Source organism: Callithrix jacchus, chromosome 14 (genome assembly GCF_049354715.1).
Source record: "Callithrix jacchus isolate 240 chromosome 14, calJac240_pri, whole genome shotgun sequence".
In the NCBI taxonomy this organism is placed as follows: domain Eukaryota; kingdom Metazoa; phylum Chordata; class Mammalia; order Primates; family Cebidae; genus Callithrix; species Callithrix jacchus.
This window is the reverse complement of record NC_133515.1, coordinates 66,001,124-66,019,142: the sequence shown is the minus strand read 5'-3', so window position 1 is coordinate 66,019,142 and position 18,019 is coordinate 66,001,124. Positions and strand designations below refer to the sequence as shown.

General features: G+C 41.6%; 1 protein-coding gene across 3 annotated transcripts in view; it reads right to left on the bottom strand.

The window, feature by feature from the left end:
* LHCGR (luteinizing hormone/choriogonadotropin receptor) overlaps positions 1-18,019 on the bottom strand; it is a 62,686-nt gene that overhangs the window by 14,791 nt on the left and 29,876 nt on the right. For all 3 annotated transcript variants that reach the window (XM_035271468.3, XM_078348320.1, NM_001301843.1), the window contains 3 exons: positions 11,805-11,873; positions 6,636-6,710; positions 2,388-2,573 (listed from right to left, as the gene is read on the bottom strand). In XM_035271468.3, the coding sequence (XP_035127359.1) occupies positions 2,388-2,573; positions 6,636-6,710; positions 11,805-11,873 (330 nt within the window). The remainder of the gene's footprint in view (positions 1-2,387; positions 2,574-6,635; positions 6,711-11,804; positions 11,874-18,019) is intronic.

Genomic DNA, 18,019 nt, shown 5'->3' with positions numbered 1-18,019 from the left:
CAGTTCTAGCCAGAGAAACCAGGCAAGAAAAAGAAATAAAGGGTATTCAATTAGGAAAGGAGGAAGTCAAATTGTCTCTATTTGCAGATGACATGATTGTATATTTAGAAGACCCCATCATCTCAGTCCAAAATCTCCTGAAACTGATAAGCAACTTCAGCAAAGTCTCAGCATACAAAATCAATGTGCAGAAATCACAAGCATTCCTATACACCAATAACAGACTTAAAGAGAGGCAAACCAAGAAGGAACTATCATTCACAATTGCTACAAAGAGAATAAAATATCTAGGAATACAACTAACAAAGAATGTAAAGGACATCTTCAAAGAGAACTACAAACCACTGCTCAATGAAATAAGAGAGGACAGAAACAGATGGAGAAACATTCCATGCTCATGGTTAGGAAGAATCAATATCGTGAAAATGGCCATAGTGCCCAGAGTAATTTATAGATTCAATGCTATCCCCATCAAGCTACCAATGACCCTCTTGACAGCACTGGAAAAAACCACCTTAAACTTCATATGGAACCAAAAGAGAGCTTTCATAGCCAAGTCAATTCTAAGCAAAAAGAACAAAGCTGGAGGCATCACACTACCTGACTTCAAACTACACTACAAGGCTACAGTAATCAAAACAGCATGGTACTGGTACCAAAACAGAGATAGAGACCAATGGAACAGAACAGAGGCCTCAGAGGCAATACCACACATCTACAACCATCTGATTTTTGACAAACCTTGCAAAAACAAGCAATGGGGAAAGGATTTCCTTTTTAATAAATGATGTAGGGAAAACTGTCTAGCCATGTGCAGAAAGCAGAAACTGGACCCCTTCCTGACACCTTACACTAAAATTAACTCCAGATGGATTAAAGACTTAAACATAAGACCTAACAGCATAAAATCCTTAGAAAAAGCTTTATCAAAACCATTCAGGACATAGGCATAGACAAGGACTTAATGACTAAAACACCAAAAGCATTGGCAACAAAAGCCAAAATAGACAAATGGGATCTAATTAAACTTCAGATCTTCTGCACAGCAACAGAAATAATCGTTAGAGCGAACCGGCAACCAACAGAATGGAAAAAAAAATTGCAATCTACCCATCTGACAAAGGGTTATTATCCAGAATCTACAAAGAACTAAAACAGAATTACAAGAAAAAAACAAACCCATTCAAAAGTGGGTGAAGGACATGAACAGATACTTTTCAAAAGAAGACATATATAAGGCCAAAAAACATGAAAAAATGCTCACCATCACTGGTTATTAGAGAAATGCAAATAAAAACCACATTGAGATACCATCTCATGCCAATTAGAATGGCTATCATTAAAAAATCTGGAGACAACAGATGCTGGAGATGATAAGGAGAAATAGGAACACTTTTACACTGCTGGTGGGAGGATAAATTAGGTCAACCATTGTGGACGACAGTGTGGTAAATCCTCAAGGACCTAGAATTAGAAATTCCATTTGACCCAGCAATCTCATTACTGGGTATATATCCAAAGGATTATAAATCATTCTATTATAAGGACACATGCACATGTATGTTCATTGCAGAACTGTTTACAATAGCAAAGACCTGGAACTAACCCAAATGCCCATTGATGATAGACTGGGCAAGGAAGATATGGCACATATACACTATGGAATACTATACAGCCATAAAAAAGGATGAGTTTGTGTCCTTTGTAGGGACATGGATGTATCTGGAAACCATCATTTTCAGTAAACTGACACAAGAACAGAAAATCAAACACCGCATGTTCTCACCCATAGGTGGGTGTTGAACAGTGAGAACACATGGACACAGTGAGGGGAGCATCACACACTGGGGTCTCTTGTGGGGGAGTAGGGGAGGAACAGCAGGGTGTAGAGGGGCTGGGGAGAGATAACGTGGGGAGAAATGCCAGATATAGGTAAGGGGGGGATGGAGGCAGCGAACCACATTGCCATGTATATACCTATGCAAGAATCCTGCATGTTCTGCACATGTACCCCAGAACCTAAAGTGCAATAAAATATATATATATAAAAAAATGATGCTTTCTGATAAGGATTAGAACAAATCATTTGAGATGCCAGTTTTGTATTCTATTCTGCAAGTGCTAAAGTGGCCTCTAATTCAGTTTACCCAGAATTGGCTACAAAGGTCTTCTAGCTGCACAGTGAATCAACTATTTGGCAGAAGTTTTCACAAGGAAACAGAAGAGTTTGTTTGCCTTTTATCTATCTGAAAGTGATCCCATGTGGATATGAAGTTGGCCGAGAAGGCAGGGAGTGAAGGGGAATGGAACTGTCTACTCACTGACTATTTCAAAATCTGAATTTCTGCCACAGATTGGGCAGGCTTTAACTTTTATTTTTTACTTACTCTTTTGTTGGCACGTTTCTAAAAGCACAGCAGTGGCTGGGGTAAGTCAGCGTGGCATCCAGGAGATTGGCAAATTTTTCTCTCGATGGCAATTTTTTTAGAGAATAGGATGACGTGGCAATTAGCGTCTGAATGGACTCTAGGCCATGGCTCGGTAGGGCCTGCAATTTGGTGGAAGAAATATCCCTGAACAATAAAGGGAAGAAATGCTTTTTATTTATTTATTTTATACATTTTATTCAGAGAATGGAACCTCCCTCAACAATAGTATCATTTTAGGCTCTGAGAAATCTTTTCTTCGTTCTGCTTTTCCCTTAATCCTCTATTTCAATTACTCTCACTAAGATCTGAATTCAAAAAAGCGATTCTGTATTTTTTCTCATGTGCATCTCATTGTTTTTTTCAAGGTTAAGTATAACTCCTTGTACCTACCATACATTAGCATTTCTCTCTCTCTCGCCTCTTCCAACTCCTTTACCCCACCCTCTCTCTTCCTCTACTTCTCTCCACTTAGCAGAAGGGAAATAATCACTTGCTTTATGAGACAGCCAGCACATGCAGTTATATCAGCTTTTGTGCTCTGCCCCAGGGAGAATTATTCAGGGCTTCAGATGCTTCAGTCTTTGATTGATTAAGCCCTGCAGGAGAGGTTTTCATGAAGCATAGGCTGGTTACCTTATTAAGAGCTGCTGTGTGGCATTAGCCATCATCTACCTAGGAAGCAAATGCATGTTCTCTAATGCAAACTTGATTCATCTGTTCAAAGCAAGCAGAACTGTGTGGAAAGCTCAGGCTTTGTCAACAAGGTCCTGAACCCTTTGGTTTTACTAGACTTGAGGCAACGTCCGAGAAAATTCCTAACACATTAAATGTTAGGAGAAGGAAGAGTCAATGGAAATTAAACAATTCTGCTCATCTTCTAAGTGGCTGCTGCTGATGCCCCACAAAACTTTTCCAGCCGTATAGGTCCCCTCAGCAATCGTCCCCAAGACTTGGTGCTCAGCGCATGGGAGGGGACCAATAGGTGGTTGATGAAAGATGAATTTGACAATATGGATTGATGATGGTGTAGGTCCTCAGCGGAAAAATTAAGGCAGCAAAATTTGTCCCAGGGGCTTCAGACTTCTCCGCTTTTGTGTCCCTGTTGATTAGGTAACCAGGGTTCTCATTCTGCTTTATAGGGTTTTTATCTCAGGGCTTGAGCACAGGACTCTTTGAAGATCTGGTGGATTTTTTTGTTTGTCTTTTGAGTGGGTGCATTTAATTAGGTTCTTAGAAATGGTATGGCCTCATTACAAGGCAGTGAACCTCTGATAGTGGGTTTTCAGTCTTAATGACAGACTAGTGGATGGGGGAAATACTTTTTGAGTGAGGGTGGAGTGGATGCTTTCAGATACGATTCAAATCCTAGGAATATAATAAGAACAACCTCTTGGGAAGGAAGAGACCTGGGTCTGGTGCTACTGTTTTGGACATCAGAGTGTAGGGGTCTGTAGTGCCCATGGTCACTTCTAAGCAGCTGATAAGCAGCTGTTTAAGCAAATACTGTCATGCAGAGGTCTTGGGAACACAGTGATTTTATTGTGTTTTGTATCTGAGCCAGAGGGAGCTCTCTTTGTTTTCCTAGTGACCAAGTAGAAGGCCAGTTGCTGTAACAGCTCTGCCTACAGGATGTGCTAAACTGGAGAGTATTTAGCCAACCTACACGATTTGGAGTCTGGTATACTTTGCATATGAGACACACAGAAAAAGACTCCTGGGATAAAGTTGCCAGAAGTTGAGAGCAGAGAAAGCAGTGGGTGGAGCCACAAAATAGTGGAAATCGTAAGTAAACAGAAGTTATGAGGTTGAGGGGAGATTAGAGGGAGTTAGAATTGACAGTGACAGAAGTTAGGAAGCAGAAAGATGTAGGAATTTTAGTGGCAGGAGTTAGGAAGTGTAGTGGCAGGACTTAAGAAGTAGACAGTGAGAACTAGACAGTAGCAGGAGCTAGGAAATAAAGTCAGGAGGTGACAGTGGGAGCTAGGAACTAGCAGTCAGGCTCAGTAGTGGCAGGAACAGGAAGTAGACAGTCAAAAGTGGATAGCAGGAAAGAGTTAGGAAATAGAGTGAGGGGCTGAGAGGGGCAGGAGCTGGGAAGTAGACAGACTTTGGGTTTTATAATGGCGGAAATTAGACAGAGCCATGAGTTGATCTTGGCAGGTTCTACAGGATGAAGAATAACCAGGACGGTTCATTTCCTTCCCTTGCTCAAAATTCCAAAGCTTCCCCATCTCACTTAAAGAACAAAGTCCATATAGCGACCACAGCCCCCCCACCTCCACCACCCCATGGTCCAGCTCTCTGCCACAGCTCTGTCCTCATATTCTATGATTCTCCTCTTTGCTCACTCTGCCATATTGGCCTCCTTGCTGTTCTTCAAATACACGACGTAAGATCCTGTCTCAGACCTTTGCTTTTGCTGTTCCCCCTCCTGGAACACCTTTCCTGCAGATAATCACATAACTTGCTTCCTTTAGGTGCTCGTTCAAATGACCCTTTTTCAGGATAGTCTTCCCTCACTATCCCCTTTAAAATGGCAATTTCCCCCTCTAGGGAATGAGTTTTCCCCTCTGCAACCAATAGCATTTGGACCACTATGTATTTTATTTACTTATTCGATCTGTGTCTATATTCCCCTTTTTATGAAGGCAGAAGTGTTTGTCTCTTCTCATTCTCTGCCATTTCCCTGATGCCGAATCCAGTGACTACCACATAAGTGGGCTCATAAGTTAGTGAATAAATGGATGGATGAACAAATGAAGTGGGTTACCCTGCTCACCATTTTTCTAGAACTTTTGTTCACTGTAAAATGACATACCTGTTTATTGCTTTGCCTGTTTGCTGTTGTCTCCCTTATGTGACTGTCATCTCGTTAAGGGCAAGGACCAGGGCTATTCTGCTTACTACTGTCTGTTCACAACGGTGCCTGGTACATAGGACAGGTTCAATCAATGTTTGCTGGATAAGTAACAGCTGCTAGAGCAGGGTGTCGTGGACTGCCGCCTCTGTGATAGGGTAACCGGTGGCCCTATGTTAGAGCAGTGCAGTATCTGGAACTCTGTTGCATTTCTCCCTAAAGCCTGACTGCAGCTTCAGGTCTCTGCAGGATGTTGGAGGTTTCAGGCTTCTCAAGGTTTTGTCAGATTCCATGTTCTGTTCTTTAAACCCCTTTTAACTGAGAGAGCCTGGCCCTAATCCTTGTACCCTCAGAGAGTCTGACAGGACTTTAGCCCTGTCCAGCCAATTGCCAGGGGCAAGCCAGATCTATGGCCTTAGATTTCCATGAGTGGATTCCAGGTGGGTAGCCAGCCTCTCTGCCAGCACATGAGGCCACTCCCCATCCATATTTGATGTTATAGGTTAAATTGTGTCCCACACTCCAAAAGTTCATATCTTGAAGTCCCCAGTACCTGAGACCTTATTTGGAGATAGAGTCTTTACAGAGGTATTGAAGTTAAAATGAGATTATTGGGTGGGCTCTAATCCAATATGACTGCCATTCTTATTAAAGGGGCAATTTGGGCTGGATATGGTAGCTCACACTTGTCATCCCAGCACTTTAGGAGGCCAACGCAGGTGGATCACGTGGTCAGGAGTTCGAGACCAGCTTGGCCAGCATGGTGAAATCCTGTCTCTACTAAACATACAAAAAATTAGCTGAGCATGGTGGTGGGTGCCTGTAATCCCAGCTAGTTTGGAGGCTGGGGCAGGATAATTGCTTGAACCAGGAGGCAGAGGTTCAAGCCAAGATCACATCATTGCACTCCAGCCTGGGTGACTGAGTGAGACTCCATTTAAAAAAAAAAAAAAAAAAAAAAGAGGTTGCAATTTGGACACACACACACACACACACACACACACACACACAATACCATGTGAAGATTGGAGTTATGTTGCCACAACTAGAAAGAGCTAGCACGAGCAAGGAGAGGCCTGGAATAGACGCTTTCTTCACAGCCCTCAGAGGGAGCCAACCTCTGCTGACACCTGGATTTTGGACATCTAGCTTCCAGAACTGTAAGATGGAATTTCTGTTGTTTAAGCCTCTCCGTTTGGGGTGATACACTTGGTCTTTCCAACAGCAGCCTTTTCAGGTATAGAGACTGATGCTCCACATATCAGCCTGGAGATGACATGGAGGGATGCCCTAAGCAGTCCTGTTGGGGTGCACTGGGCAAGGAGGGGAGGCAGCACCCCTCTACTCACAAGATGCTGGGCCCCGTGGCCCCACGGAAGGCTCCATTGTGTATCCTCTCCAGATGTACATTTTCCTTTAGTACCCTGTGGGGAAGGACATTTTCCTTAGTGGAGTTTGTACCTCATGTGTAAGCATTCGTAGCTGTGTCTACACATGTTTAGACCAAACTGTGTGCAAGGTACATAGGGTTAGAAGGGAAAAAAGGCGGAAGTGGAGGGAGCGTGGAAGAAAGACACACTAGTCCTTGATGAAATTATGAAATTGCTGGCATGTGTGTTTGGCCACATCTTTTTTTCTTCCATTCCCTCCTCACTTGGTAGAACTCTGTTCTATAGCTTAAAGTACTCACCCCCTCCTGTCTTGGAGTTCTGAAAGTTTACCACCAGGCAGCTGGGTAAGGATGAAGATGCTGCTCCAAGAGGCCAAGGCTGATGGGCTGAGGTGCAGGCTGCTCTTTGTTAGCCTCTCAGCCATTGTGACCTTGGATGTCTCAGAGTGTGCTAATAGTAATATACTGAAGTTTGCAAATACTTGAAAAGGTAGGGTTCGTTGAAAGTTATCCCTTTTTTCCTGACCTCACACAGACAAACTGTGTTGGTTTTCCTCCCATCTGTTTTATTTTGTTCTGCTTCTCTTGCTCATCTTGTTTCAAAGTTATCCCTTTTGTAGTGTAATTTGCATTCTTTTTCTTTCGGACATGCATTTCTGAGTGGGTGAGAAAGAGGAGGACTTACAGCCTCTGTAGAAAATTACCCCATAACCTGAGTATCCCATGGGGCTGTGCAGTGTAAATGATCATCGCCAGGTGTGTGCGTGAGTCATGGAGACAAAAGTGTTGAGGGCCACTACTCTCAAGGCTGTGGAAGAAGCCAAAAGCTGTTATGGAAGAAGCTCCCTGAGGGCTCTGCTGCCTTTAGCTCAGTCATTCAAGCTAAACTTCTTAGGAGCAGCACATCCTGGTCCTGCTAGGCAGCCTCCAGTCTGGCCCCTGACACTGGTATCTCCAAGCACATGCCCTTCTCTGTGTAGTGGAGGGAGCTAGACGAGGAATCCCTGGGCTCAAGCCTGCCAGCCTTCTTCTGAGCACTTCCTCTCTGTTAGAGAATGGTCGTGACTCACAGAGCATCTGAAACACCCCGAATGTTTGGGCGCAGTATGCCTCTATCATTGGTGTGATGGTTTTAAGCATAGGAACATGATTCTCTTACCACCATTACAGTATACACGGCAGAGAAGACACAGTAACACCCATTCCTCACGCCCTTGCCATTTAAGAACTGAAAATGCCCTTGCATCTCACTCTCAAAAGCCCTCACTCTCTGAGTGGCTGTTTTCCATGTTTCTACTAAGCATTTTCTTTGGAAACCCTCAGCCGTTTCATCAGAATGCACCTGTCAGTCTCACATTATCCCATCCCCTGGGTGTATTTCCACTTTCAGAGAGATGAGGTTGTCAGAGTCAATTGCTGTTTAAAATCTAAATCAAAAGAAATTTTTCTTCCTAAACCTCCATGGCTCTTCTTCCTGATTTGGTTTCTTTTAATTATGTTCAGTTATAGTTATAAATCATGGAAACTGGGCTCTGTGAGAAAATTATTCTTGTGTCAGCCCGGTCAGACTAATTGTTCAAATTTCAAATTGTTCACATATTTTATTAAAACCCAGATCTTTCTGTATACTAAGAACTCTGTATTATGTAACTTGGTCAAAAAATAAATCCATTTCCCCCCTTTTCCTGGGGTTACTTTTGAGAATTCTCCCAATGACATGATCTTGCTGGTGTGAGACACATGCAGGACGACCTTTTGAAGCACAGTGGAAAAACCCACAAGTGCCACCAAAGCTTTCCCAGCTGGGTACTCTGGGAACAGCAGACACTGACTCCCAGACCCCTTGGGTGCCTCAGGGCAACCTTCTGGGACTGCTCCTGTCTTTCCCTTGCTGCTTAGTGAGTCAGGTGTTTGTGAACTTTGCAGGACTTCAGTATCATGGTGTTCTGAACAACTTTGAACAGATCTATTTATGAGGAAGGGCTGAATGTATAGCTTGACCATTTTGCTTGACAGTTTTGAAAACTGCTCCTCCCTCCTTGCTTAAACTCTTCAATGGGTGGCCTTGCCCTTGGAAGAGAATTCAGACTCCTTTCCCATGGCTGCTCAATCCTGCTCCATCTCCATCACCATCACCAGTCACTCCCTTGCTAAAGACCCTCCAGCCACACTGGCCTCCTCTTAATTCCTGGAACTTACCAGCTTACTTCCTTTTCAACTCAGGACCTTTGCACATCTGTTCCCTCTTTCTGTAGTGTGCCCCACTCACTGTTGCCACAGTGGAAGCCTGGTCATCCTTCAGGGTCAGCCTAAATATCATGTCCTTGGTGAGGCCATCCTGAGTACCTTGCCTAAATCGTTCACCCCTCATACTCTCTCAGATCTCAGTAATGGGTTATTTCCTTCATAGTATACATTAATCTTATAATAATTTTATCTATTATTTATTGATTTTTTTGTCTGTCTCTTCTGATAGAACAGAAACTTCATAAGGGTGGGGACTGTGTCCGCTTTACCATCGCAGACTCAGTACCTAACACAGTGCTTAGTATGTCAGTGGTGCTTAATAAATGTTTGTTGAATGAAATGAAGTTTGTTCTTGGCAAAGTGACCTATGTTCTTGGTTTCCTTTCTTGCAACAGGGAGATACAGGGTATACAGTATGTTGACGAATTGGACTTTTCACAGTTCATACCCATTTTGGCATCTCTGTAACAGCTGAAATTCTGCTGACCACCTGAAATCTTCCCTCCTAAATTTCTGTTTTTCCTGACCTCACACAGACATACTGTGTTGGTTTTCCTCCCATCTCTTTTATTTTGTTCTTGCTTCCCTTGTTCATCTTGTTTCCCTTTAATTTAATATTAAGTTCTCCTATTTTTTCCCTGTTCAGGTAACCTCAGCCACACAGGACTTCAGCCATCCCTTCTATGCAGATGACCCTGGCGTTTGTGTCTCTAGCCCTGCTTATCCCTTCCAGCCTTCCATCCTTCCTACTCACAGATGGACCTTTTTAAGCACTCATCTCATATTTCCATCTCAGAACTTTCAATGGCTTCTCATCTTCTGCAAAAGAGAGTCCAAACTCTTTACTATGGCATCTAAAGCCCTTCATGTTTTGTCCCCAACTCACATCTAGAAAGTACTATTTGATGGTCTATGAACACATCCTATACTTCCTCCTCTGGATCATTCTTCTTGCTGTCCTCTGCTTGGAAGGCATTTCCCCTCTATTTTTGCCTAAGTTATGCCCAGCTCAAAGCCCCCCTTTCTCAGAGGCTTTCTATAATTTCCTTTCTTCTTGCCTTTGAAATCCCAGAGGACTTCACCTCTCTCTGGAGGCTTCATGCTTTGCCTTCTGTTTTAGTTAGTACTGAATGTGCAGTTTATACACCATTTGGAGATGCTTCCTCCTAGGCTGTAAGCTCCTGTAGGGCAACACCAGGACTTAATCATCTTCATTTCCGCTCAAAATATAGCATGTTTCTTCAAACACAGCTGATGCTTGGTAAACATTTGTTGAGTGAATAATGGAATGAGGCATCTGAGAGGACTGTGCCAGGAGATTATCTAAATGCCTCTGATTTATGTTTGGCAGAAACCGATTCAGTTAGCCAGACTGAACCCTTTGTTAACTTAAGGGTTCTTGTTAATGAACCTCTCATTAAGTCATCAAGTCAACAAGAACATGAGGGCAAATTTACCCCATGATAGGAGAACAACTTTAAAAATTCTACAATTTCTTGGACACTTAGTATGTGCTACTATGCTGTGCTAAGCACATAAAAATATAATCTTGTTTAACTGTTTACCCATAATTAATTATGTTATATAGCACATACTAAATAAGCACCTACTATATGCCAAGCACTGTAAGTACTGAGGATGTGAAACAGATCTTTTCATTTTGGTGGGGGTATCTTCAAAACAAGCCTATTAGTGGATCCATTTTATAAATGAGGACACTGTGGCTTAGATAGGTTAAGTAACTTGCTCAAGGTCATGCCAGCTGTTAAATAGTGGAACTGGAGTTTGAGTCCCCATCACTGTCTCTTAAGTCTATTCTCTTAGCCACCAAACTATATAGCATGAAGAGTCTTTGGTTAGATATCTATAATTAATAATAAATAGCACATTATAGTAAATTGTGCTACCCAACTTTAAACTGTACTACCCAACTTCAGACTGACAGCATCAGCATCTCCTGAAGCTTGTTAAAACTGCAAATTCTCAGGCCCTACCTAGTTCTACTGCAAAGTTTTTGGGGGTAGGGCCCAGGAATCTGTGTTTTAGCAATCTGTAGGTTCTTCTTAGGTGTGTAAAAGTTTGAGAAGCATTATTACAGATCATGGTTTATACAACTTAATTACTTTAAAAGCCTTTTGTTTATTTTCCTTAATTTTGGCTTTAATTGAACTTTTCATGTGCTCCTAGTTTTTATTATGCACAAATTGTAGGGTGACTGTCACCTCACTGTTTACTTGCTATGGTTCAAATGTCCCCAGCCCCACAAACTTTTTGAATGTGCCACTCTTTTAGAAGAGGATCCATAGAAGGAAAGAGAGGTTGAGAGCAATGAAGGAGACAGTGGCGATGCTGTTCTTGAATGAAATGCTGTTAACATGAAGAACTGAGTAGGGTGTGGTGAAAACACAAATCTCCCTACCTTGTGGAAAATGAGCTTCCTCTTGCACGAGCAGAGATGGGACTCTCTGAGTGGGTCTGTTGTGGCTGATTAGGCTAGTAAATGGTGGTGGTATCTGATATCTCTGCAGTGGGGCTCAGGGAAGAATTTCTTTCTGAAATTCTGCTGCCTCTAACACACCATCAACCTGAGTGAGGGGGCTAGAGAGGGAGGCACTGAGTTGGAGGAGGCATAAAGTAGGGTGTTGAATATTTCAGTAAACTGTCAACTTCAATGTATCCAGGCTGCATCTGTCTTTGAAATCAGGGTGCTATGGGGTTTCCAGCAACCCAGTTGCCTAGTAACATGCATGAAACGCGGAGGGCTAGCCACTTGAAAGTTTGTTTTTGCCCTGAGTTAGTTGCTGAAGATTGAATGTGATCTGGTAGCAAGAGTAATATTTCATTTTTTATTCGTGTGCTGGGGAAATAAGCAAATACTTACAGTGAAATCACTGTCGTACCATTGAACGCATGACTTTGTACTTCTTCAAATCCATTTCCATATAGTTTGCTGAAGGAGGGAGGAGAGGGTTTAGGAATGGGAAGAAACTGAAAGAAACAGTTTGGAAACACACATTCTTCCTCCTGTTACATTTATTACTAAGGCCATTACAGGCATTTATAATATCTAGTTCTGTTTCTCTAACATTTTAGATTCTAAGGGCCTGGGTGGATAAAGCTCTTCTTTTTGCTCTAGTTTATCTCTACTTCCATCCTCACCACCACCATCAATTTATGAAGTTTCTATTAAGTGCCAGATACTTCATCAGCCACTCTGTGTGTATTTTATGACTTAATCCTTATCATCATTTCCATCATACTGACAAGAAACCTAAGCCTCAGTGTGGTTATGTAGTTTGCTTAATGTCAAAGGAAAACAGTGGCATAGCTGGGATTTGAGGCCAGAGTTGTTTAACACTTCAGCCTTTCCTCTGGTTTTGCAGGACTGCGTGGGCATATGGGTTCTCTGGGTATTGAAAGCTGAGGGCAGAGGCAGCCTCCAGCACTGAACCAGCTTTTTTTTGTTGTTGTTGTTGGATGAGTAGGTAGTTTTGCTGATGTCAAATTTGGCTCCACAATCAAGATTTCAATGTCTATAAACAGTTTTTTAACAACATTAGTAGATAGTGAATCAATTTACTTGGGTGTAACTAGCATTTTAAAAAGCTGCATAGAAAAGAATGAAAAGTATTAGAGCATTTTGCAAGTAATAAGGTGTTAATTTTTATGAAATTTTATGCCACCATTTTTATGGTATATACCTATAAATACACACATGCACATGCATGCACACATGCACATATATATACTTCTACCTGGAATAACACATAAGAGGGTCCTTAGAACACAGATACTGGAAAATGTTTGAGGCAAAAAGGCGTCTAGAGAGGATCAGGCAGCACATCTTCATTTTGCAAAGAAGGAAATAGGCTCAGTGAGGGAAAGTGACTTGTCTAACGCCCACAACTGGCATAAATGCAACCAGAACATGCTTTGGCTGGGGCTACTTCCAGCACATCAATTTTGCTGATCCTTTTTATTTTTCCTGCCGATATCCTCATGGCCTACCCATCCTCCTCCTGCAGGATTGTATTCCATATCATGTTCTCAGTGGGGCCTTTACTGGCTGCCCTGTTTAAAACACCAATTTCCTATCCCCCTACTTTTCCTATCCTCCTTCCCTCATTTGTTTTTCCTCCATTGCTTTATCATCATCTGACTCTTGATTATATTTTACTTGTTTATTGTTTACCTTCTCCGGGAGAACATATCCTCCTGTATCTAGAACAGGGCCTGGCACCTGGGAGTATTACAATAAATATACATTAAATGAATTGGATGACCAAATGGGAGTATGTCAGATGGATTTCTGGCCATAAAGCATAGCCAAACAAGTTTGAAAGCTACTGACTTAGATGGAAAAATTTGTATAAGTCCTTTGTCAACGATGAGGTAAAACCCACATCAAAAAGGGCTGTGGTGTGATGTAAAGTTAAGTTCCTTATATCTGCCAAGACCCTTGCTTCCCTTTGCAGGGTTGCTGGAAGCTGGCAAGGGACAGGCTGTGGGGTGTAACTTGAGAAATGGTTCAGAAACATGCTTTACTTGCTCCTGCTCCAGGGAGCTATTGTCTACAAGGCCTCTCTAGTCTTTGTTAAATAAAATGAGCACAGAACTTCACTTTGGGGCTGTGTGTGTATGCATGTAACATCAACAGCATGTATGTATTCTGTGTATATATGTACGTATGGTCTCCTCCCACCAACCCGTAACACAGCTGAGACAAACTAATATATAAATAAACTCATGTTGAAGTACAATATTTAAACTCTGAAATTCAGAAAATAGAATTAGAGATTACAAAATAGTTCTTAAGTCTCCTTGTTAGATTCAGTTCAAAGAGGGCAGGGGAGCATACTTAATTCATTTCTTAACCCCCTTGGGCCTCACAGAATGCCTGGTACCTCGCTCAGTTAATAGCCTGGGTAAGGCAGCGGCTTTGCCCAACCCCGGGATGGGAGGCTTCCAGGGCTTCCCATGCTCTCATATGCGTCTTCCGAAATTCTTCAGAGTTTACCGCTTCACACACTAGCTCTCCCATATTGGATTACTGGATGCCACTTACAGTAGTTTTCTTCTCCTTCTATATTGTTGAATCTGAGAACATAGGTACAGGGTTGATACCTGGTGTCTTGTATAATTATACACAACCTTGTTGTCTCCTTAGCAACTCCATTTCACTGGAATTCTTTTTTATTTTGCAGTTAGGATATTATTCTTTGGCAGTCTCCTGCCTTTTAGGGGTTGAATTCCTTTATAGCAGTCTCTTTTAGATAAAGGAATCACACCCTTTTAAATCTGATTTCTTAGACTCTAGCCCAGTATTTGTCAAAGCTTTCTCCTCCATCCAGTGAATTAGAATCACCTGGAGCTGCCCGTTAAAAATGCAGACTCAGACCTATTAAATCAGAAACTAGTAGTGGTATCCAAAAATCCGCACTTTTATAACAAGCTCTCCCAGTGAGCCTTCAGTATGCCGGGTTGAGAACCTTGCCCTAGGGTATATCATAGGATGATACTGTTCCCGCCATTTCAATGGGGCAAATCAGATGGTCGTTGCTTAGAATTGTGTCCAGAGTCTAGTCACTGAATTGCTTTCTCTACCTTCTAAGTGATGGCACTACATGTGTAGTTGATGAAGAAAAAGCGGCTTTTGTTTTCACCAAAGCTGCTAACAGCAGTCTAGATGTCCATTACTCTTCATGGTTGCCTGCTGCCCTGATCCTTGTTTTGATACCTGTTAGGATTTTATGCTTTTCTGTTACACTAACAATGTCGTGGCTGTAAATGTACCCTCGTGATTAAGTCTGCAGGCACTGAACCCATTTTCTTGAATCCCGGCTCTGCTACTTACAATCTGAATTACTTGGGGCAAGTTACTTACCTTCTCTGTGCCTTAATTTCCTAATCTGAAAATCTAATAATAGTATCAACCTCATAAAGCTATTATAAGGACTAAAAATGTAAATACACGTTAAGCACTTAAAAGTAGGTTCTGGAACACAATAAATGCTTAATGCGTTGGTCCTATAATTATTATTATATTTTGCAGTAGCTCCAGCCTTCTGACCAGAACAGAGGGAAAGGGTCTCCCTTTCCAAGCTCTGGACAGGATTTCTATCAAATATAGGCATCTTGTTTAACTGAACTATCATCTTTCTCTACTGAGGTAGGGGGTCTTTCTCTTTCTGGGTAGAGCAAGTCAGGTCAGTGGCTTGGGCTGCCCAGATGTACTCACACACTAAAGAATCTGTGCTAGCATCATGGACTTTTTTGCCTTTAGACATTTTCCATGTCTTTTTTTTTTTTTTAATAGCCTCTGTCCTGCTTGTCTCAACTTTCCAAACAATGTGGTACACTGTTTCAGTTGCTCTTGTCCCTGTTCTTACCAGTCACACACAATAAAATGCACTGCCTTGTTTTGATTAAAAAAGAAGCTTCCTTACTTTGGAGAAATTACAAATCTGAGTGGGAGACCTCATGCTGTCAGACTTGAACAATGCTTTTAATACCCTTAAAAAAACATCTGGAGAGTCACTTCAGATAACTTTTTTCCAAAACATCATGGTGTCAGAATTAAATAAGCTTCCTTTGCTTTACTTTGAGAGTTTTGTCACAGGTACAAAAATGAAGATTTTCACCTCCCCCAACTTCTCCTCTATTACAATAGCTGTACCTAACTTGAAAGCATTGTCTAGGCTCTTTAGTCAACTGCCAGTAATTGTGAATCAAACAGACAGAATGGCACCTTTTTGTTCAAAATAAGATTTGGACTTTAGATATTAATCACTGATGATACAGCTGGGGCTGAATGAAGTCCATTCAGCTGGGGCTGAATGATGCTTTATAATGAACTCCAAATATTCCTGGGGCTCTAAAAGCATTTATGGGGTTCTAATATGAACAGTATCAGACATTCTTCTGTAGTTTCCTTTTGGATCACCTGGTTTCTGGATGATTTCAAAGAAGAAAGCTTAATTTACGTTTACAGATACTCAGGGTCTCAAAAAAGCAGCCCCATTGCTGAAAGGCAAAGCATACCATTTTAGAAAATATCTTTTAGAAAATATGGTGGTATATTTGTAAGCAAATTTTTATCAAATGACTATATAAACAGCATTATAAAGAAAGGGAATCCTAAATTCACTTTCCCTGTATGGAACTTTGCTGAAGTCCTGTTACAGCTGAAAAGTTTCTCATGTATGAAGACACTTCTCTAGTGGATGTGCTGCCAATGGTTAAATGAGTAACTGTCTATGTGCTGCTGTAACCCTAGTTATGAATCAGAGTCCCCCCATTTCTCGGGGCTCACAGTCTCTATAGCAAGGGATCCCTCTCTCCGTATGGCTGTGCCTCTTGCCTCTCAGAAGCACTGAGTTTTCATGTTTCCTTCTATCTCAGCCATGTTCATGTCAACTTATATGACTTTACTATATGTAATAATAAAAAGAGTAACAGGCATCAGAAAGAATGATAACACCAAAGGATTCTAATATGTTGAATACGTTTTTTGAAAAATCCACGTTCTATAGTGATACTCAAAAAAACGACAGACCAAGAGAGAACAAGGAAAAGGGGAAAAAAGGAGGCATCTTCTTTGCAGAAGGTTGTTGGCTAATAAATGTAGAAGAATGATAGCATGTAAAAACTACCATTTTGTAACTCCCTTTGTAACAACTGAATAATCAATGGAGGCTGAAACCATTGGATGAAAAGTTGTTGGCCAACTGAATAGTCACAGAAACTCAAAGTGTACTGCCACAGTTTACTTAGTAATGACAGAGGAAGATGTGCTCTTACAATAGAGATCTGGCAGTCACTGCCTTAACCAAGCAGCCAAGTAGTGGGACAGTGGGGCATAATGTACTTCCTGGTTTGATGTAGTGAAAGAGACACAGCACCCCTTCGCAGTGTTCTTGCAGAAATATTTGACCTGAGTCTAGTCATGGCAATATGAATTAGACAACTGAATCCCGACAACTGTCTTGGGCTTTTCAAAGGATCCTATGTCATACAGAACAGAGAAAGGAAGCTGGACAGTTCAGGAGATGGGGAGAGATGTGGGAGGTGAGGTTGGGAGGAAAAAGGGAAATAACAGCAAAAATGCAATGCATAAACTTTGTTTTTAAAAAAACCTATAAAAGACATTTTCATTTGAATATGGACTGTAGGTTAGATATTATTATATTCGTGTTGATTTTCTTAGGTGTGACGGCACTGTAGTTATATAGAATGTCCATGTTTTAGGGAGAGACATGCTCAAGTATTTAGGGATGAAATGTCATATTGTCTATAAACTTCTTTTGGATGGCTTGGCTAAAGGGTAGTGAGTGGTATATACTCACATACAAAGAGATGGAGTGGGTGTGGCAAGCGGCTAACAGTTGCTGAATCTGCATAAGGTGTATAGGGGTGTTCATCACACTGTTCTTTCCATTTGTCAATGAAGAGACAAATGGAAAGTGCCTCAATTTGTCAGTTAAACATTTAAAAAAAAAATTTAAAAGGAGATGATGAGATGTGATATTTTCAAAATGGTCTAAAACAACTGGCCTGCTCCAGGTTGCTATGTATGAGTCTTTAACTGTGATTAATTGTAATTGTGGTGATTGTATAGTTGACACAAAGTGATTTGATTCACACAAGGAGGTAGTAATCCCATGGAACAGGCAGAGACAGAGGCATGTCAAAGTGAGTATGTCAGACTATGACCTAAGGCTGCTTGGCTGGTCAGACACAGAGCCAGGACTGACACCCAGGCTTCCAATTTCAACACAGGAGAGAGACCCAGCAGCCTCTGCGCTGTGGCTTGTCATGGGTACAGCCTGGAATCGTCATGCCTTTCCAGATATCACTTCTTAGAAAATTAATTGCCATGACCTTTCCTTTTCTTTGTGGGGTTAAGATGTGAATCAAGATTGTCTCTTTTTTTTGAGACTAGTATGACCAATCACGTAGAGTATTTTGAAGGTAGTGTAGCTAAATCCTGCTTATTTGGGGAGAAGGGGCATTTCAAGGGGGCCTCTTGAGGAGATTTAATAAACAACCAAAGTGGCTCTGAAGGGACATAAGAGCATAATGCATACTTTTAGCATT